This window comes from Periophthalmus magnuspinnatus, chromosome 11 (genome assembly GCF_009829125.3).
Source record: "Periophthalmus magnuspinnatus isolate fPerMag1 chromosome 11, fPerMag1.2.pri, whole genome shotgun sequence".
NCBI classification, from domain to species: Eukaryota; Metazoa; Chordata; class Actinopteri; order Gobiiformes; family Gobiidae; genus Periophthalmus; species Periophthalmus magnuspinnatus.
Genome location: NC_047136.2, coordinates 7340273 through 7361184, shown reverse-complemented (window position 1 = coordinate 7361184; position 20912 = coordinate 7340273). Strand labels below are relative to the sequence as shown.

Genomic DNA, 20912 nt, shown 5'->3' with positions numbered 1-20912 from the left:
ACAAGAGACAGCCTGAAGACCCACTGCACTAATATTCCTCTAGGTGGTTGAGTCCCAAAACAATCAGATATGCAGTATTTGATTGCCAATGCTGGCTGCAAATGTAATAAACACACCATGTATCTGTGGAGTCAGTTTGTATGTATTGAAATGTCAAAAGGGGCATGCGGTGGTAATGAAGTCATGAGGCGGGTCTAGTGGGCCAAAATAGCGCGTGTGCGCAAAGAGCTTGGAAAACACGCAGAGAGAGGGAGCAGTTCAGGGTCCGAGAAATGCAAGATAATCATTGACCAGAGTGTAGTGGACACGTCTTGCACAATATACTCCCGTTGTTGAAGTCAAAATGGCAATAATGATGTTTTTAGTGGGTCTGGAGCTTCTTGGCACCGGTTTGGGTCGACTCCACTGGACTGCGGCGTGAGGCACAGCTGTTGTGGGACACAAGATGTTGTTCTGGCAACCTTACACGGAACATTTCCGTCCTTCCGCAGAAAAATATGGAGACAGTAGCTACACTGGGTATGTACGGTTATCAGTTATGTAAAGTTAAGAGTTTCCTTGGACTCGATATCTCATAACTGGCAGTAACACATGTACCAGCGCAGCACCTGTTTATGTAAGGTCTTGACAAATGTTGTAATAGGGACCACCATTACCAGCTTAAGTGAAGTAGAAGTGTTTGTGTTAGTAACTGAGTTTGTTGATAAGATTTTGTGTATTTTCTGGGAGGTAGACTGTTGAACACAATGACGGAAGCTCGAAGGCCGCTGATTGGCTAAAAATGTCGAGCTTGGCATAAGGGGCGCGCTGTGATTGGCCGAGCTCCTGGCGTCCTTCCTGAGGCTTGGTGGTGGTGGCAGCCGCAGGCTTCACAGACCGTCCGTGTGAATTACAGGAGGCCATGTTGATGCTGGTTTTGTGCTATTTGGGCGGATGAAGGATGTCGTCTTTGTGAGCTAAGGCTTTATGGCGGTCGCAGTGTCGCGATGAGAAGAGGAGAGCAGATGGAGATGGTTCACGGAGCGACAGAAGGAAGCTGCACCTAAGCGGACATCACCGCGGATTCAAAGCAAGTGAAGTTGGTGCTAGTTAGCCGCATAGCTACATCGATAGCAACAGTCGTGGACACTGCGTGGATTCACTGTAGATGACAGCTACACATCTAACCACACAATTCCTGTCTGTTGTATTTTGTTGAGCTAACATCGCTCCTCACGGCTCAGTGTGAGAAATGCGGGCGGCTGTGTACTTGCGATAACCTGCATGTTGTCTTTGTATGCTAGCTAGCACTTAGATAACATTAGCATCAGCTCATCTTCAGTCACGACTAACAATTGTTGCTGAGTGAATTCTTACTTATGGTTATTTCCAGACTTTCTACCAGTTGGGGAACCGCGTCTTGAATGTCAGAAGTCCAAAAGTTCCCCTTATTGGAGATATGGCGTTAAGCAAAGTGCACAGTTTCCCCTGTCCAGCCTGTGCAGGAGCAGCTAACGGGTTAGCTGCGTAGCTTTCCTCCCACAGCGTCTCCCTGAAAGCTGCAGAGCCACTTCCTTCTTTGGCGACATCTCATACCTGAGGCAAGCTGGCGGCCCTACAAGTAGAAGCCGACGACAAAGAGCTGGGGCCCATGACCTGGGTGCTGAAGATGGAGGACGCCACCATCGAGTCGGGGCTTGTGCACGACTTTGATGCCAGTCTGTCCGGGATCGGACAGGAGCTGGGAGCTGGAGCCTACAGCATGAGGTTAGAGATGGCCACCCCGACATCGGCGTCTTTTAGTTATCCAGAAAAAAAGCACACACATGTCTGGCATTATTATTACAGCATCGTTTGTGGGTCAGCCTTTGTTTTGCTGTGTGTCCTGGGCAGGGACACAGCTTCTTGAGAAAACATTGATGAAAAATGTGGTTTGAGATAGTATCGCTCCAGTACAGCATTCCCAGATAACACAGAAGAGTGAACAGAAAAGACCTTTGGGTCTGGTGTCAGGGAACAAAAGACTGCATACAGTTCTACGGCTTTTCATGCAACACAATAATGTATGTTTCCCAGTAAATAAGAAACCAACGAGCTAATGCACAAGGATGCCTGTGTAAACAATACAAAAAGCTTGTTTATCTAACGTGATTAAACCCATGAACTTGAGTAGTTGCCAAGTCTATACACATGTATTTGACCTATCTACTATAGGTCTTGTGGTAAAATGTCATGGGTGTCTGTCTTATAAGCAAGAAATGTCCTTTTGTCAGCCCATATCCTGTTGTTCGCCTAGCTAATGTCATACATCCATTCCTTAATTATGTGCGACTGAATACTGTGGTAGTACTTCTTAATCCTATAATTTAAACAAAATGATACAAGGAAACACTGTATTGTTTGTGCTGTAAAGTGGTATGTAGATGTCTAACTCCTCTTCGACTTGCCTTTAACACATTTGTGTTTGTGATGTAAGAAGCATGTACTTTAATGTGAGTACAATTTACTAATACTGGAGTGATGTGTGCGTGGGTGCGTGTGTGCGTGCATGCATGTATTTGTGAAAATGGAGTGTGAGGCTTTAGGGTCACCAGTGTCAGTGCCACACTATCTGGGTGGGTACATGGTTGGATTCAGCAGCTGGTAGGAACAGAATGTCTCAGTTTGTTTGCAACAGCCTCGTCATGTTTCAGGAAGCAGATGATTTCCACGTTCAGATAGATACAAGCAGCCATACCTAGGATGCCATGATATGGGTACACTTGACAGGAAATGATGAAAAATGTAATTTAAAGATATCTACTACGAGTAAGAGATGATTGTCTAATAATTGTCATTGTGGTGTTAGTTTGATTGTGGTTTGAATGGCTGGCAGAAAGTTTATGATAAAAAAAAATGCATTTAATTTAGATGTCATCCAAACAGGATCACACACCTCTTCTAATGTGTACCCAGTGACACTCCTGCACTTGGCAGGGTGAGCTGAGGATGGCCGGTTTGTCTAGTGCGACTGCCAAATGTGAGATAATACGTGATCATTTATCCTGCACTGGCCTCACACATGTATTATACAGCACTCGTTAGTCAGTTGAGATGCTCACTAAAATAGATCACCTTCAACAATGTAATGTTAATTGTGGCTCTCTCACGTTTTGAGACGTAAATAATTTGAACACAACCAACATTATATTAAAACATTTTGTAGATCATTGCCAAAACCAGTCATGATGAAACAGATGCTGATTGAGCATTCATGGAGGTGATGCTCACATTTTTTCCTCCCAACTGTCTGTCTCTCTCTCCTCACTGTTTTGACTGCTCCCCAGTGATGTGCTGGCGCTGCCCATCTTCAAGCAGGAGGACTCCAGCCTTCCTCCTGAAAGTGAGACCAAAAATCCCCCATTCCAATATGTGCTGTGCGCCGCCACCTCTCCAGCTGTCAAGCTGCATGACGAGACACTCACATACTTGAACCAAGGTGAGTGTTGTCTGCAATAGATGGACCCTAAAATACACCTTTGCAACCATTATGTTTAATGTAGGGCTGCTTGATTTTGGAAAAATAAAATTCTGATCAAACACTTTTCCTCACAGGTCAGTCTTATGAGGTGCGTATGTTGGACAACAGAAACCCCGGGGAGTTACCTGAGCTTAACAACAAACTGGTGAAGGTGAGTCTCTAGTGATGGTTTTGCCAGGCGAGGGGATGGTGTGCTAATGGTTTTTCTTTGCAGAGCACTGTACGAGTGGTGTTTCATGATCGGCGGCTGCAGTACACGGAGCACCAGCAGCTGGAGGGCTGGAAGTGGAATCGTCCTGGCGACCGGCTCCTTGACATTGGTAAAGTTTCTTGTTGAAAGATGTTCACACAAACTTAATTGATCAAAACATCAACTTTGTCTGTTTGTATGGTGCAGATATCCCCATGTCGGTGGGCATCGTGGAGCCAAAGACTCACCCCTCTCAGCTCAACGCAGCCGAGTTCCTCTGGGACTTGAACAAAAGGACCTCTGTTTTTGTGCAGGTAGAGGCCCATTTTATCTACAGCTTTTGTCGGTCAGTCTTGCATTACTGGCTCATACTGTAACTGTGCACTTTTGACTCTTGCAGGTACACTGTATCAGCACAGAGTTCACTCCCAGGAAACATGGTGGCGAGAAGGGCGTCCCCTTTCGGATCCAGATCGACACGTTCACACAAGGAGACAGTGGAGAGTACACAGAGCACCTCCACTCAGCCTCCTGCCAAATCAAAGTCTTTAAGGTTCACTTGTTTTAAATGACTACTATTACTGATGTTGCCATTTTTCATTAACTCATATATAAATGTTTTTGGTGGTTTAGCCAAAGGGTGCAGACCGTAAACAAAAAACGGACAGGGAAAAAATGGAGAAACGAACTGCGCAAGAGAAGGAGAAATACCAGCCTTCTTATGATACCACTATCCTTTCAGAGGTAAGTTTTCAGTGGATTTGTGTCTAAAACAATTAATACATCAATCTGGAGACTGGGTTTTGCCCATGCATGTAATTTATTTGCCATCTTCATTTAGTGTTGCTCTGATATGTTACCAGAATGTTGTCTTCAATTGATCTATTAGTGATTGGTTGACTTTTGTTTTTTTTTTGCTGTGTCTGTGTAGACGAGGCTTGAGCCCATCATAGAGGATGCAGGCGATCATGAGCTGAAAAAGTCCAGTAAACGGACACTTCCCGCTGACTGTGGCGACTCCTTGGCCAAAAGAGGCAGTGTAAGCTCTTATTTCTTTTCCTACAGTTATTTAAATCTAATATGATTTTTTTTTTTTAAACCACCTGGTTTTCTCCAAGTGCTTTCAGTTCAAATGATTCTTGTTTTTCCCCATCAAGTAATAGTGCAGAGATTCAGCAATGAATCAATCTTCAACAATGGCATACGTTTTAGTTTGCCAAACAAAAAAAGAATATCAAAATGAGACATTAAAAAAAACAACTTCAAACACATTTTAAGATGTAGTAAAGCTCATTTTCATAGGTCTCTACTAGTTTTTGACATGATCAAACGGCTTCCCTTTTCAGTGTTCCCCGTGGCCAGACAACGCTTATGTCAGCACCAATCAGGCAGCTACTCCCTCCTTTGCCTCCACACCTCTGTCCACTTACACAACATCCTCCATACCTGACAGGTAGCTTGTTTGTATTCACCGTCACCACATTACTGAATATTTACGTTCCCATTATTTAACTTGTTCCCCTTTAGTGAGTCGTCCTCTCCTAATCACCAGGCAGACCCAGGCAGCTACGGCAATTCAGAGGTTTGTGTTAAAATGTCAATGATTTTCTGTACATTCTAACATCTGTAAATAAGTACTATTACTACTATTGGTTCAAATGTGTCACATGTTTTTTGTTTTTTTTTTTGTTCCGGGTCACTGACAGTGTGCTTTCCTGCAGCAGTTGAGCCCCACTGCCTCAATACAGGATGCCCAGAAATGGCTTTTGAAGAACCGTTTCAACTCTTATACCAGACTCTTTTCTCACTTCTCAGGTACAGTTTACACCTCTGCGATAATCTTTTCTTTAAACGAATAAAGTAAACTGAAGCATGTTTATTTTTGTAGGTTCTGATTTGTTGAAGCTAACTCGCGATGACCTAGTCCAGATTTGTGGTCCAGCAGATGGCATCAGACTTTTTAATGCACTTAAATCAAGGTGTGTTTACAACATTTAGTTTGTTTGTGTGATCAAGGGCCAATATTCACTAAACACATGTCTTTTTGCAGATCTGTGCGACCTAGGCTGACAGTGTATGTCTGTCAGGAGTCGCCTCGTGAGAGCCCCCTGCTGGAAAGACATAGTAGTAATGAGAATGGAGAACACAGTGTCCCCTCTAGTTTGCATGGTAATAATTAATGAGGCTTCATGTACATTGGCAACAAACTTAAATATGGCATAAAAGGTCAATGAAAACAACAGATATTTTATTTAATCATATTCTGCGTCTGATCTTTGCAGTGTATCATGCTTTGTACTTAGAGGAGTTGACAGCAGCTGAACTTATCCGCAAGATGGCAGGCGTGTGCAGCCTTCCACTGGAAAGAATTCACCATGTGTACCGACAGGGCCCCACAGGCATACACATCCTGCTCAGTGACCAGGTAATGGCCACTCTCATTAAACCCTATGAAGGACTTGTAGTCTAACAGGAAAATCATTGTTTAATAAAAGACAGTTTTGCTCATCATAACTTATTCATCTTCATCCCTGTCCATTTTAGATGGTTTACAACTTGACAGATGAGAGCTGTTTTTTGATCAGCACTGTCAAAGGTAAGTTTGTATATACTTGGTGTATGTGTGTGTATATATATATATATATATATATATATATATATATATAGATTTGTGATTAATGTTTAGTAATAGACTTGCTTGCTGTCCATTTCAGATGAAACTGGTGAAGGACTCCATCTCATCCTGAAGTAGTGCTTGGGACAAATGGCATCTCTAATACTCCATCCTTTGTCTTGGAGGAGAAGAACCTCTTTGTACCCTTCTGTGCGCCTCTACTCTCCCTTCACACCCCTCCCTCCTCCCTTTTTAACTGGGTGCTTGACTGAAAGCAGGGACTGACTTAAAGCCATGTAAAATGTTAGAATCTGACATGGGAGTGTCCATTGTTTCATATTGAAAACACTATTAACAGAAGGATTTAGTTAAAGAGGAGAGGCTTAGGGTATAGGGGGAAAGATACTGCTTGATGTATTTTATTTTATGTTTTCTTTTTTATATTGTCTTGTGTGAAAAAAGGGAGATGAGAGGCTCCAGGTGAGGGAGGAGAGGGTTGTTATATGTAGAAAGAAAGCAGTTTCCTTATTGCTCGTTGCCCTTCCTGCACAACGCACACAACCAGCACTAGGCCAGTATTTGATATTTGTACAGCAAAACAGCATGCAAAACGGAGCATACTAACTTGCTTTTCTGAGTTATCGTACATCTTAACTCTGCTTGCTAAACATTCTCGAGGGGTTGTCTTAAAACAAACTCTTACAAATCGAAATGTTGGTTACCCCTGACAAATTGACCCTTCAACAAATTTGTTGAAGTTGTCATTTTTGTGTTATATCCTCAACATTTATTTTTCAAATTAACTAATTTCATGTAGATTTCACATAATGAAATATTATGTGATTTTTTTTTTAGTACCCCAGCCTTACCCCACGTGCTACTTTGACAACTATATTTCTTGTAATGGTATGTCTTTTTCAGCTTACGCTTTTACTATTTTAGTTGAGTATTTATGTGTATGTAGCTATTTATGTCGCTTTCATTTCACTTGTTTCTGGTGCCATACTGGCTTTTCCTTCATGTCAGCATTATTTTGTTTATTTAATTCGCACAATCAGAAACCGCCCCCCCACATACATACAGCTGGTACAGGACTCCTATGCCGCCTTTGCTTGACTACCTTAAAGGGTACTAAGCCACAAATGTACAAAAACAAAGAATAACTATACAAGAACCTACTTTTATGTGGACCAAATGGGTTTTCGATTTTAATAGGTATTTATCCAAGAACAGCAATGGCCGATCCTAATGTCTTGCACAACTGTTAGATTGCAGGACAGCTCTGATCTTGGGTGCTTAGCATATTTTTCAATAAACTACTGGAAATACATTGGAAAAGACATGACTTACTTTTGCCTGATTTACTCAAGTTGCTCTACTCCTGTTTTATAAGTTAACAGAGCATGGATATGTTTTTATTGCTATTACATTCATAATTTGACCTCAGATGAGTCATGGAAGTCTTTTATTTAGCCAACCCCCTTTTTCCTTTTTTGGTACAGCGTCTGACAAAGTTGAGTTGCACAGGGTGCGTTTGTGCGTGAACTGCACGTCTCAAGTGTCCGAATGTTTGCTTGCATGTGTATCATTTTATTTTGTTTTGTTTTTTTGCAAAGAAGGCTTGTCTGTAGTTGTCATATTACCTGGTGTATGATAACGTGTTAGCTTGTTTAGAAAAGAGCATGTGGAATATGTTAAAAGAGAGGAAGGGGGTCAATTGTTTCTGGGGTCAGTTGTGAACCCTCTGTATGTTCCAAATGTTAAGAGACCAAGCCTGCACTGAAAACACAGAACTAGCTCGGTGTGTAGTCTGTAGTTTTTACCACCACGCACCTTTGTACCTGCCTCTGGCTCTGAAAACTAAACGAATGTGGAGTTTTGGTCTCATTTCACACGAGCCAGCATTGTAGCTCTGTGGTGTTTACAATGTTAATGTTCACAAAGTCAGTTCAAGTCAATTCAGATAAGAAAATCTATGAAAAACCTCTTGAGCAGCAGCTGTAGTCCCTGACGGCCTGATCATAGTCTGTGTCTGTGTGAGAGTGAGCAAGAGAGTTGACCACTGTTCATGTACAGCCTAATGTCAAAGCTTCTCATGTGCACAGTATCGTATGCTGGACATGTATACAACCATGTGCTGGGAATAAATGACTACATAACTTTCCTCTGAGTCTCCTTTCTATAACGTGTGTATTTTTTTTTTTTTTTTTTTTTGTAAGTAAAAGTTAACAAGTTGCCAGTTATAGGGTAAATTTGTAAAATCTTTGTATGGTGAAATCTATTCAGTTGTAATTTAATTCAAGTATATCTATTGCAATGAAAATGTTAATTAAGCAGCCTTGGTTAAACGTAGTAGAGCTTAAAACAAAAAAATAGTTTGAACGTAGAGCATATCCATTGTTCTGGTTATATAAAAGAATAATACTGTCATTGGCGATCATATGATTTAATCCCTGTGCGTCCAGACTGAGCGCCACGCCGTTCCCATGACGTCATCTGACGGCTCCGGACAGAAACCAGGAAGTGAGATCGCTGTTGTTTGTTTTCTGTGGTCTCTATTCGACACGCTTTTTTCTGTTTTGAGCTGTCGTTTCTGCGGGCCGAAATGGCAACGTTTATTTCTGTCCCGTTGAAGAAATCGTCCGAGGTGGATCTAGTGAAACCGCTGTCGAAATTTGTCACAACTACATATCAAGGATCCGAGGAGCAGGCGGAGTATCACCGCGCAGTGGAAGAGCTCAACAAGCTACGCAAAAGCGCTTTAGGAAGGCCGCTCGACAAACACGACAGCTCACTTGAGATTCTACTTAGGTAATTGCAATGTATTTTTTGTCTTATAATTCTATGATTACTATTGAAAAGACTGGCCGTTACCTTGTTACCTGTCCTGTTCACTTTTCTCTCTGCCGCACCCAGATGAGTTAGCTTACTTGCTAATGCTAAATGCTACCATGAGATTTTTTACTGACTCATATGTTATTCATCGTCGGGTGTCAGGTGGTGACAACTTAATTTTGTATCTTATGGATTTAGCGATAACAATTTGTTTCATATTTACAATTAAAATAAGTAATCACTGTTGTTTTAAGCTCACCACAAATGCAAATTAATTGTCATAAATATCAGAATTAACAGGAAACGTCACATGTCGTAGTCTTACTTCTGTAGGAAACCCGTGGTTTTATGTTTAATAACCACAAAATAGCAGGACCACCTTTAATTGTAAAGTACCTTTCAGGATCATACATTATGTAATGAGAATGTCACACAGGTGTTCATCCACATAATATGACTTCATTCCATAGCTTTTTACATAATGCTTTTAGAGTTTCTTTAATTTGAAATTTGATCCACCCCCATCACACAATCATTCAGACTTTGCTCTCTGTGATATAGTTGCTTTTGTTCTCAGTGACTCATTGGTTATTTTTTGCACTGGGTATGCCCAGGCTACCTGCATAGCCAAGTATGCAGTCACTATGAGAGTGAGGCCCCAGCCCCACCTTTAACTTCATTGAATATGGCAGCTAGGCTATCACATTGTTGGCAGGTGCACAGCAGGATTTTAGAGGATTTCCAGAGCTCCTAGTGCATTTCAATTACTTTGTCACCTCAAAGTTAAAAGTTTCTAAGCCATGTTTATCTTTTGGAGACGTTGTCTCCAGTCTCTGATATACAGGTGGAATGTGAATTTAAAACTCATCCAGTCAAATTTAAGATTTTGACATAAGTTTACTGTCTGAGTAGTTTTCTTTGAAAAGTCCAGGTATTGTTACTGCTCAGGTTTTTACTACTTGTCCGTTGACAAAGCGCCAGACAGCCCTAGTGACCAGCTTTTCTCCCCAATCAGATTCAGTGCCTCAGTGTTGCCATGGCAGTCTCTTTGTTTTCTTACCACACAGCACATGCATCTCAGCTTTCACTGATGCGTGTTAACTGGATATCATTGTTACAGAGTGGGCTAAGTGCAAAAAGATGACTTTATTTACAAAACTATGTGTAGCTCAAATAGAAGGGGATTCCCAATGTCCGTTGTTGCTAATAATAGACACTTGCCACATCAGTGACCTCATGTTTTAAGCTGTACATTGGTGCGTGTTTCTCTGCAATGCAGTCAGCTCTTTCAGTCTTATTTTTCCCTGAGTCATTGTCACATGCCACTTATTTAGCACAGATACCAACCTTCACAAATTAATAATTTGAAATATAGTTTTCTGTTCACAATTATTAAAGTAATTTATTATATTTCTTTACAGATATTATGACCAACTATGTGCTGTTGAGCCAAAGTTCCCCTTCTCTGAAAACCAGGTAATTGCATTATCCCTCAGCAGCGAGCATGACTGTAGATTTGAACAGAATGGCTACAATACAAAGTCTTTCTCTGTCTCAACAGCTTTGCTTAACCTTCACATGGAAGGATGCCTTTGATAAAGGATCTCTATTTGGTGGCTCAGTCAAGCTTGGTAAGTACAGAAGTCACAACTGCTCAATACTTAAAAGCTGTAATAATTGTTAGTGGAGGTTATATTCACAAGAATATCTAATGTACAACATAACTTAAAAAAAACTGTTGTTCAACCACTAAATGAAGTAATTACATTGTAAATTGCACTCCAATATTTAATTTATTAGTGTGTAGCTTTTAATAAGACTGATGGTTTACCTAAAATGTATGTATTTCTTAAAAATAAGGTATGTAGAATATTTGTTTCAAATTTAATAAACTTGACCTGTTCCCAGATTGGGGTAGACACATTCAACTCAAATATTGTTTTTACTTATAAATTGTAATGTTCATTTTCTGAATTACAAAATTAATTAAATTAATTATGAGGGCCAAGTTGTTTTATGTTTGCGCTTTTGTTCTCAAGGCAATTATCCAATCAGAAAGCTGAATGAGTCTCACATGAGTCTGTCATTTGGGTTGACAGTTCCTATGACTAAGGACGTTTTTACACATGTTGGTGGCTCTCTGGACCGACCCCAGTGCACATTAGATTTAGCTCCGTTTACTTTACTTTTGGGTCAGTCTTGTTCACATCCACCACTCATCATTCACCCCAAACACCACATTATAAGCCACGTGAGAGTCCATCAGCTGATCAACCTATTACTTATTTCCTTAATAAACTTATTTCTATGGCAGTGTGCTTCAAGTGGACCGAGCCCATGAATGTGCACATGCTCACTTCTCTGGTGCTTTACATGATGGGCTTTTCTTTCACCTGTGACTAAATATACAGTGAGGACTATGTGTGCTGCTGACAATAGAGAAAACAACAGACAGACAGACCCAGGCTTAGCTCCGCAGACAGAGGTGGGAGGAGACGTGGCACTGATATTAAGTTGATCCAAATTGCCTCATCAGTAGAATGTGTCAAACAGCAGGTCTTCAGCGCCCATTCATACAAATATACGTGACCAGAGTGCTTTTTACCCAGTTTCAAGCACTTCTACCTACACCACGGACTGCATATGCCGGTCCAAGGTCAGCCGCGTTCACAGCACACTCACCCCGCTCCAGAGTGCAGGTGGAGCTGCTTCAAGCCCCCCTGTTTTAAGTGCTCTCAGACTGTTGAATGGCATTTAATGCGATTCAGAATGTGACTGTCTTGTTCACACCAGCCCAAGTGTACCACTCTCAGAGCTAATTCTCTTTTATGTCAAACCAACTAGTGGCAGGGTGAAAACAACCTAAAACCAGTTGGAAATAACCCTAAGAGGACTTTCTCTGATCTGAATCCTCACTATGTAAACCCCAGCACCTGCAGCCTATCATTAATCACTAGCAGCTCAGTAAGTAAATTCTAAAGGTGCTGTCTTTCACGAGAGACCTGGCGATATATAATAGAATGAGAAAAAACTTGTATGTGTCCACTACATACATGTTAGGCACTGGCAACCCATGTTCAGTTGTGATTGTAGTATCTTTTTTTAACCAGTTAGGCAACACATCCTTTAAGAGAAATCCATGACCTTGTATATTAAATAAAGTTAAACACAAGACCTGTGGGGGTCACACCAGAGACTCATTCATACTCACCATCTTAAAAGATCCCAGAAAATCCACCTCTTCCAAAATGCCTTTGAAAAACTCTTTTAATAATCTGCCTGTCTCCTTGTGTAAAGCATCTTGAACAGCACTATACAGGTGTTATGTTTGCTTCAAGGCTTGTTGATTTCCTCCATAGAATAACATTGGGAAATACTAACTAATCTAACAGTGGAAAAGAGTTTAGGCCTCTTCTTGTGTTCATGATGTCACAGTTTTGTAACATAACTTCTATGGTTATTGTTTTAGCTCTAGCCAGTTTGGGCTATGAAAAAACCTGTGTGCTCTTCAACTCTGCTGCTCTGGCCAGTCAGATTGCCGCAGAGCAAAACCTGGACAGTGATGAGGGACTGAAGGCTGCTGCAAAATACTACCAGGTAAGAAGGACTTTATTTGCATAAATTTGCCTGCCACTACCAGCGCAATGTAGTTTCTGTGTGGATTTCAAGTGTATTCAACAGTGGATGTAGAAAACAGGAACCTTTTAAGCACTGACCAGACTGGTTTTAGCACAATAAAGATGACTGTTTAATCAGTTTTTGCCTGGTCATGTTTCTCTTGTAGCTGGCCAGTGGAGCATTTGGCCACATTAAAGACACAGTGTTGTCTGCTCTGAACCGGGAACCCACCATGGACATTTCCCCAGAGACTGTTGGTACCTTGAGTCTTATTATGTTGGCCCAGGCGCAAGAGGTCTTCTTCCTCAAAGCTACTTCAGGTACTCAGGTGTACACCACTCACCCAGGGCTTTCAAGTTAACAACTAAAACTTGCCTTAAATTAGCCAGCCCACGCATATAAGCAGGGCAAAACATTTTTGCATCTTTAATTGGACACCCATGACTATAGTTGCCTCAAGAGTAATTAGTAATGACAAAAGCAGGGTTGATGCATGTTCTCTACACACGGTGTCCTAAATATGTCTCTGAAAGTGCTGACTGGTAGCACAAAAGTTTTGAAGGTTACCTGTTAAGGGATATACCATTTTAGAATTGGACTTTTGTTCTCTGCTGCGCATGGCCTTAATTTGTAAATCTGACATTTTACGTTGTTGTAAAATGGATTAATAGTTTCAAAACATTCTCTTATGTATTGTACTACCTTACTGGTGTGTGCTTCTTTATTAACTAACTTTTATGTTGAATATGCAGATAAAATGAGAGATGGTGTCATTGCAAAACTGGCAAACCAGGCAGCAGACTTCTATGGAGATGCTTTCAAGCAATGTCAGTATAAAGATAATCTCCCCAAGGTATGTAAAAGAAATGCATTGCAGTTGACTTCACAAACTTATAAAGTAACTCATAACAGATTGTTGTGTGTTGTTGTATATCATTATGTATGTGTGTGGAGAACTTAGCTGGACACTGGGCTTCAGCCTGTGGGACTGTAACATCTCTCTGTACTCATTGGGTCACTTCCATCTTATTCTCACTGATTACTCAAGAACTAAATGGTGTTGGATTTCTTTGACTGCTTCCTTGACAACTTTCAGCTAGAGGCAAAGCAAACATACTCTTATAAGGCATAACATTGAGCCTATAGTAGCAGCAATGTGACAGGCAGCTAGCCGCAGGTAATGTGCTAAGAAAAAAACAAACAAATATTTGGGTAAAAATGAGCTGCAAATGCTTGATGACTGGGCCAGAGAATTTTCAAACACTGCATTAATTGGGTAACAGGTACTGTCAAATGACACGTTTTGGTATCATAAGTTTATAGCTGGAGCTAGGGCTGGGCAAATAATCAAATTAATTTGATTAATTCATGTTTTAATAATTGAGATTTTGAAAACAAATCATTAAATCAAGTATAATTATGAAACAAGTTTACTCCTGACTTTTGTACATGAAATGCAGGATTAATTCAGTTGAAATTAAACAACTGACATTGTAAAAAACAATGTCATCCTAATTTAAACTATTAGATCACATATTTATTCAAATGTAATTGACAGCAGTTTACAGTGCAATAAATAATAAGATATTATAAGAATGAAAATGTAAAGAGCTTCCCCTGTTTGAACCACTAGCAGTCCAGTTCTGACTTAAATTAAAATCATCATTGTCCAGTGTGTATAAAAAAAAAATATATATATATATATATATATATATATATTATTTTTTGGCCATATCACCCAGGTCTAGCCTGGACATGCACCAAAAAAAGTATCAGGAAATTCTATTGCTATGCCCGTGTTGTAAAACTGTAAATCAAATTGCAAAGTTGAAAGTTTCTGCATCAGACTTGCTCTGTCAGTACCTCACATACACACAAATAAATCTTGCCATTGACATAATAGTCCAGTGGTCTCATCTTATAATTAACGCTTCATACTGCTGCTCTCATGTAAATGGCACATTAGTTTAGGCCAATGTTGAATTCGCTATAAGCATAAAACTCATGGCCTGTTCTGTTTTCTCTCTTGTCTTCCTATCCTCTTGCATCCCCTTGTGCTGGTGGTCCTGGTTGTGTGCTTGTTTTGTTTGCCCACCACTGCTCATGTTTGGCTTTTGTTTTGTTCTTCATGATGAACTTGGCTGGTGTGCGTCTGCCATTTTGTGGTTTGCCCTGCTGTTGTCTGTGTGCTTGGATTTATTTGTTTGCACGTCTGTGTGTTGCTTTGTGGTTGCCTCTCCCTGGTCAGTATTTTTATTTTCAGGAAGTGCTCCCGGTGCTGGCAGCCAAGCACTGTATCATGCAGGCCAATGCCGAGCTCCACCAGAGCATGGTGGCCAAGCAGAAGAAACACTTTGGGGAGGAAATTGCTCGTCTGCAGGTAAAAAATGTCCAATCATTACTTAGTCTCGTTTACATTATTTTAAAATTTTACTAATCAACTAATTTGATTGATTTTTTCCCTTTCAGCACGCAGCAGAACTTGTAAAAACAGTAGCATCTCGCTATGATGAATATGTGAGTGTCAAAGACTTGAGTGAAAAGATCAACCGAGCTCTCACAGCAGCGAAAAAAGACAATGACTTCATCTACAATGAGCGAGTTCCCGAGGTCAAAGATCTAGAGCACATTGGCAAGGCTGCACTGGCCAAACCCACAGCCATCACTCCCCCAATCAGTCAGAAGTTTTCAGGTAACAGATTATTTCAAAAAATATTTTCTTTTTCTGCGCTGAAAGGCACCCATAACAACACTTAATTTCCTCTTTTTGATAATTATTACAGTAAAAGCTTTTGAACGACTCAGTCGGTGGAACATGCATTTGAATATTCTGTGTGTGTGTGTGTATGTATGTATGTATATATATATATATATAAAGTATTACAGTTGCACCTGTAGATCTCAAATACTATACTATAATGCAGTGAGGTTTTTGATATGCAAGAGGAGTTGGGTGGAGTTTCTGTACTTTTCAGCCTGTTGTTTAACTAGTTGTTTGTGCTTTCCTTCTGCAGATTTGTTTGAGAAGATGGTTCCCATGGCGGTGCAGCAGTCCATGAGCATTTACAACCAGAGGAAGGCTGAGACTGTGAACAGACTGGTGGGAACAATGAGGGAGGCGACCAACCTCTGCAATGGGTACATGTTTGCACCTGCTTCAGATAATGGGCAAAATGAAGGGTACCTCCCATTTGTCTTAATGTACAGATGGGTATTAAATATTCAACACAGGAGATGGTGCAACACATTAAAACGTCAATAAATGTACATTGGGATTTGTTTTAAAGCTAATGTAATGGAGCTAGTGTCAACTACAACTTTTTTTATATGAAATTATTTGGCCCTGTCCTGCAACCTCAACACAGTTTGTTAGCTATTGAGCCATTGTTTCTCAAAATGGCATAGAATCTGTTAGAATTCAGAATACAAACTGTTCCAGATCCACACATAAAATAATTGGTCTTTTTTACCTTCAGTGTTTTGGCGTCACTAAACCTACCTGCTGCTCTGGAGGACCTGTCTGGAGACTCAATCCCACAGTCCATTGTTGAGAAATCTCATGCCATCATACAACAAGGAGGGCTTCAGAGCATTGAACAACTCATCAAAGGCCTGCCTGAACTGCTCACTTGTAACCGGGAAATACTGGATGAGGTTAGTGTGCACTTTAAATCACAAAAGGTTACACTAAAGTTTTGTGAACAGCTTGCTTGTATTTTGGTTTGCTTACTTGATGAGGCATATGAAGGACTTGGATATTGGTTCGTTCTATGATTTGCGTGGTTTTCAAATGGGGGAAAAAAAGTCAGAATTGTCCCCACTGGCAGAGATCCCAGATTAGGATCATTATTGATATCTAATCCACTGATCTCTGGGCCAAGGACTCTCTGTCGCCATCTTGTGCCAATGCTTCTTTAGCCATGATAAACAGACGGGTCTCAAAACATAAAACAACCCAAGTTCCAAGTTTGTTGGCAGTGCTGAAGAGTCCAACACAGATTGTCCCAATTGTGCCTCCAAAAACGAAGTCTTCCTTCTGAAGCACTATGATTAAATGCAAAAGCAACCTAAAATGTATTATTTGCTATTGGGATGTGTGAGCTTCTTTGTGCTTTATCATTTAGTCTCTGAAGATGTTGAATGACGAAGAGACTACAGACAATGAGCTGCGAAGCAAATTTAACCAGCGCTGGAACAGGACCCCATCCAGTGACCTTTACAAACCCCTCCGTGCGGGTATGCTCACAAACAGCCTATCTGTTAAAATACATCCAATTGTACAGCAGTTGACCATGCTCTCTGTCTCGCTTTTTTTCTCCCCCAGAGGGTGCTAACTTCCGCAACATTTTGGACAAAGCAGTGCAGGCAGACCAGGTGGTGCGAGACCGCTACAATACCCACTGTGAGATGATTGCTCTGCTGTGTAAACCAGAAAATGAGTTGAATGCTGCCATCCCCTCTGCAAACCCCACCAAGACCCTGCAAGGAAGTGAGGTCTGTCTCTCTCAGCTTTTGTGAAAACTCATTGTAAGTGTTTTGTAAACCTATAAACAGTGCTACCTGCTGTACTCAAATGCCTGGTGGACACAGTGTGCTTTATGGCCCTGTCCCCACTTCTCACCCCAGCTCCATTTTTCATTTTCTTTGCTGACTGCAGAGTGTTTCACGGGGGAACTTAAATAACTATGCAAGCAGAAAGAGGGAAATAGGTCTGGCTCAACTGAAACACAAAAAAAGGTTTTATTGTCAATTCTAGCCATACAATATCAGAAGGATGTTGGATTAATGGGCAATTATTAACTGAAAGTGATGGAAAAGGTCAAACAGCATGTGTACATCCATCTCCAAAACGAGTCTTTATTGCTCTGCGTTGGCTTCATCCATCTTGTGTTTTTTTGCAGGTAGTGAATGTGCTGCAGTCCCTGCTGGCGCAGCTTGATGAGGTGAAGAGGGAGAGGGAGGCCCTGGAGGGGGAGATCAAGGCCGTCACCTTCGACATGTCTGTCACCTTCCTGACAGCGCTGGCTCAAGATGGCGCCATCAACGAGGAGCAGCTCTCACTGGCTCAGCTCGATCAGCTGTACAGCTCCTACAACCAGAGAGTACAGGCCAGCCTCCGCAAACAGGAGGAGCTGCTGGGACAAGTGCAGGTGCAAGGAACACTGCAGCCTCAGAACATTCTTACCCCTGTTACCCCTTTCACTTTACCAGTATAGCCAGTTAACCAGTGAACGAACAACATGTATTATTAGTGCATTAGTAGTGCAGAAATTGTTCACTTTGGGATGTTTGCTACAAATCCACTAACCAAAGCTGGGTCAGATTAGTACTTGCAGGGTGCCACTGTGGGGAGCTAGTGGCAAAACTGTTGTTGTGTCTTTAGGCAACACTTAACCCACATTGCCTAGTATTCATGTGGTGTGTGCGCGAGTGATTCCTGATTGGCAGTCTACAGTCAGTTTACCACAAGGCAGCTGTGTGATTTTTCGTATTACTCGGAGTGAATGAATTATGCACATAATTGTATACTGACTTAAAATGTCTGGAAAAGCTCTAGAAGACTTATTATGAATCTTAGCATTGTTTACTAAGAAACAATCTCTAAATAATACCTTAATACATAAACATTTTTTATGTAAATAAAAAAGTATATATGCTTTACATGATGTTCATAACCAGATATTGGTGAATTAGAAATTCACTCAAGAATTTATTTGGCTGCTTAAGAATATGTTGGTTATACAGCTCAGAATTCTCTTGTCTAGATAGGATGTTTTGAAACATTCATGAATGAAGCCTAATGTATTTTAGTCAAATTGAGCCAAAGTTACATGTTTTATCTAAGCCCTCCCTGACTAATTATGAAAAAGTGTTTCTCCAAGTTTTTCCATTTTGAAACCCTGCACTCTTCATGCAGACATCACACCAGGAGTTCAGTAACCTGAAGCAGTCAAACTCTGAGGCCAACCAGAGAGAGGAAGTCCTGAAGAAGCTGGCCTCAGCTCACGACAGCTACGTCGAGATCAGCAGTAACCTGCGTGAAGGCACCAAGGTACTCAGTTAGCCCAGGCCCTGCACACTGTGCCATATGAACTGTACCACACCAGAATCAGCCTGTCACAAACTTTCTTCTAAAAGTTGTTACCGCACTGTGTCAAGCCCAGCGGTTTATTTTTGTCCTGTGTTTCTCCTCCACAGTTTTACAACGACTTGACAGAAATTCTACTGAAGTTCCAGAACAAGTGCAGCGACATTGTTTTTGCTCGTAAAACAGAGCGCGATGAACTACTTAAGTACGTCCTTGTGTCTACTGTTCTCTCATATTGTTTGACATGTTTGACCCATTGATGATTCAGGAGTAGACCACATGGCATATTTTTATGCGGTGTAATCTGTACCTAAAGGCATTTGTCTTTTTCTCCAGAGACCTACAGCAAAGCATTGCACGTGAGCCCAGCGCTCCATCCTTTAACGTACCTGCATATCAGAGCACTCCCGCTGCCCCTGCCGCCGGACCCACACCTGCTCCCAGGACTCTGTTTGTAAGCAGAAATCACTGCACAGCAATGACGCACATTCACAGCTGTACATTTAACTCATTTGTGTCCTCTTTTAGCCTGAACAGCCACAGCAACCTCCAGCGAAGGCCGCTCCTCCAGCCAGACCCCCTCCACCCGCTATCACTCCCCAGGCAGCCATAGGACCTCCCGCCAACCCACTGCCTGCTGTCCCACCCACCAACAACCCCCCACCTGTGGCTCCTCCCGCTCAGGCCCAGGGACCTCCATACCCTACCTACCAGGGTTACCCAGGGTGCGTTTTTCACTATACAATTTGAATCTGAATCATCTTAACTCCTGTGTTTAAGTGTCTTAGTGAAATAAGGTTGTTGAATGTTGGTCTTGCTCTGTGTTGGCAGGATTATTTGTCTTTGTAAAGGGTACACTAAAAACATTAAGTCAGAGATTGACACTTAATTTAATGTGGCATTTATCAAAGAACCATTCTTTCAACTGTTGCTAATTATTATAAGAGCAATTCTGTCTCTGCTAAAAGGAAGTACTGATCTTTTGCTGTTAACATTTTCTTAGAAAAAACAATCTTTGTACACAGTGAAACACATTCTGGTTTTCACATATTTAGTTGTGTCAGAAACCTATTACAAATTTGATCTTTTTGCTTATTTCCGTGTTGTTTATGCAGATACTACCAGATGCCGATGGGTTACCCCTACGCTGCCTATGGACAGTACTACATGCCATACCAGGGCGCTCCAGGACAAGGATACCCAGGAGCGCCCCCTTCTGGACAACCATATCCCAGTTACCCCCAACAGCCCCCTCAGCAGCAGCCCTATTATCCACAGCAATAATTTCTTTTTCTCTGTCTGCTCCTCTGGTCATATGTTAACACCAAATAACCCTCCAGCAATAACAGCTTTTCTCTGCTGGCTTCCTCCTCCTCGTCACGCTCACCCGATTATTTTTTCTCTCACTAATAGCACCCATTGGAAACCCAACTGACGGGGACCTCCGTGCTGCTTTGCACTTCTCCCAAAACCCCTTCATTACTTTGCCACTATGGTTTCATCTCATCCTACTTGATTCTAATGCTCCTGTTTTGATTTGACAGCACTTCTCTGTAATCTAACCTCCTTCTATTGTTTATATGGGTATTTGTACTGCTACTTTTCTAACGATTTTTATTCATTTATTCTTTGGGCTGGACTGCTGTACCACATTTTAAGAGGCGCTCAAACGGGGGCACACTTTTCCTGCAATGGAAATGTATTGAGTGGATGGACTTGTCATGCCACATCCTCCTCCCCCATAAATAGTGCTTCTTCACCAACAATATTCCTATTTTTATAATGAACCCTGATGCCTCGCTGATGTATAAACCTATAAAAAGGAATGGCCTGTAGGTTTTGTAATGTAGACTGTTGAGAGTTTGGCTCTTCTGTTTCTCACCCAGGGAATGTTGGTATATTTCTGTCTTACAATCAAGCTGTACAACTGGGGAAATTACACTATATAAATATATGTATAAAACGACTATGTACGTGGTTAACCAGGACACTTTGTGATGCACTCATGCTCTTGTTTGTGTTATTTTTATTCCTCAGCTCTAATGTGATTAAACAGAAATGACCGCAA

General features: G+C 41.3%; 2 protein-coding genes across 6 annotated transcripts; both read left to right on the top strand.

Moving 5' to 3' along the window:
- The first annotated feature begins 230 nt into the window (after positions 1 to 230).
- ubp1 (upstream binding protein 1) lies at positions 231 to 8466 on the top strand. 4 transcript variants are annotated; one of them, XM_033974864.2, is made up of 17 exons: positions 739 to 1069; positions 1373 to 1746; positions 3306 to 3457; positions 3574 to 3650; positions 3714 to 3819; positions 3897 to 4003; positions 4090 to 4242; positions 4323 to 4433; positions 4621 to 4728; positions 5036 to 5142; positions 5217 to 5271; positions 5396 to 5504; positions 5578 to 5668; positions 5740 to 5858; positions 5972 to 6114; positions 6234 to 6285; positions 6404 to 8466. In XM_033974864.2, exons 2-17 carry the CDS (start codon positions 1631 to 1633, stop codon positions 6439 to 6441), a joined length of 1644 nt encoding a protein of 547 aa, XP_033830755.1. In that variant the 5' UTR covers positions 739 to 1069; positions 1373 to 1630; the 3' UTR covers positions 6442 to 8466. The 4 variants fall into 4 exon arrangements, with proteins under 4 accessions (XP_033830758.1, XP_033830755.1, XP_055081438.1 ...); XM_055225463.1 differs by having other exon boundaries at positions 828 to 1069; positions 5411 to 5504; XM_033974867.2 differs by lacking the exons at positions 739 to 1069; positions 1373 to 1746 and adding an exon at positions 231 to 519.
- A 314-nt stretch (positions 8467 to 8780) lies between these two features.
- Positions 8781 to 20912, top strand: pdcd6ip (programmed cell death 6 interacting protein). Of its 2 annotated transcripts, none has more exons than XM_033974748.2 (18): positions 8781 to 9114; positions 10560 to 10614; positions 10700 to 10769; positions 12608 to 12735; positions 12923 to 13076; positions 13509 to 13609; positions 15020 to 15136; positions 15226 to 15448; positions 15771 to 15894; positions 16233 to 16410; positions 16881 to 16992; positions 17081 to 17250; positions 17658 to 17906; positions 18674 to 18808; positions 18955 to 19049; positions 19181 to 19298; positions 19373 to 19569; positions 19960 to 20912. In XM_033974748.2, the coding sequence occupies exons 1-18, from the start codon at positions 8909 to 8911 to the stop codon at positions 20126 to 20128; spliced, it is 2601 nt and encodes an 866-aa protein (XP_033830639.1). In that variant the 5' UTR covers positions 8781 to 8908; the 3' UTR covers positions 20129 to 20912. The 2 variants fall into 2 exon arrangements, with proteins under 2 accessions (XP_033830639.1, XP_033830638.1); XM_033974747.2 differs by having other exon boundaries at positions 8782 to 9114; positions 15005 to 15136.

What these genes read in the sequence shown, in the direction of transcription:
- ubp1 (XM_033974864.2), top strand. Translation starts at nt 1,631, where the DNA reads ATGACCTGGGTGCTGAAGATGGAGGACGCCACCATCGAGTCGGGGCTT. An exon ending in GCAGCTACGGCAATTCAGAG is followed by an intron (nt 5,272 to 5,395) that starts GTTTGTGTTAAA and finishes GGTCACTGACAG; the next exon opens with TGTGCTTTCCTGCAGCAGTT. An exon ending in TTTAATGCACTTAAATCAAG is followed by an intron (nt 5,669 to 5,739) that starts GTGTGTTTACAA and finishes GTCTTTTTGCAG; the next exon opens with ATCTGTGCGACCTAGGCTGA.
- pdcd6ip (XM_033974747.2), top strand. Translation starts at nt 8,909, where the DNA reads ATGGCAACGTTTATTTCTGTCCCGTTGAAGAAATCGTCCGAGGTGGAT. An exon ending in ACCTGCGTGAAGGCACCAAG is followed by an intron (nt 18,809 to 18,954) that starts GTACTCAGTTAG and finishes TCTCCTCCACAG; the next exon opens with TTTTACAACGACTTGACAGA. An exon ending in GAGCGCGATGAACTACTTAA is followed by an intron (nt 19,050 to 19,180) that starts GTACGTCCTTGT and finishes CTTTTTCTCCAG; the next exon opens with AGACCTACAGCAAAGCATTG.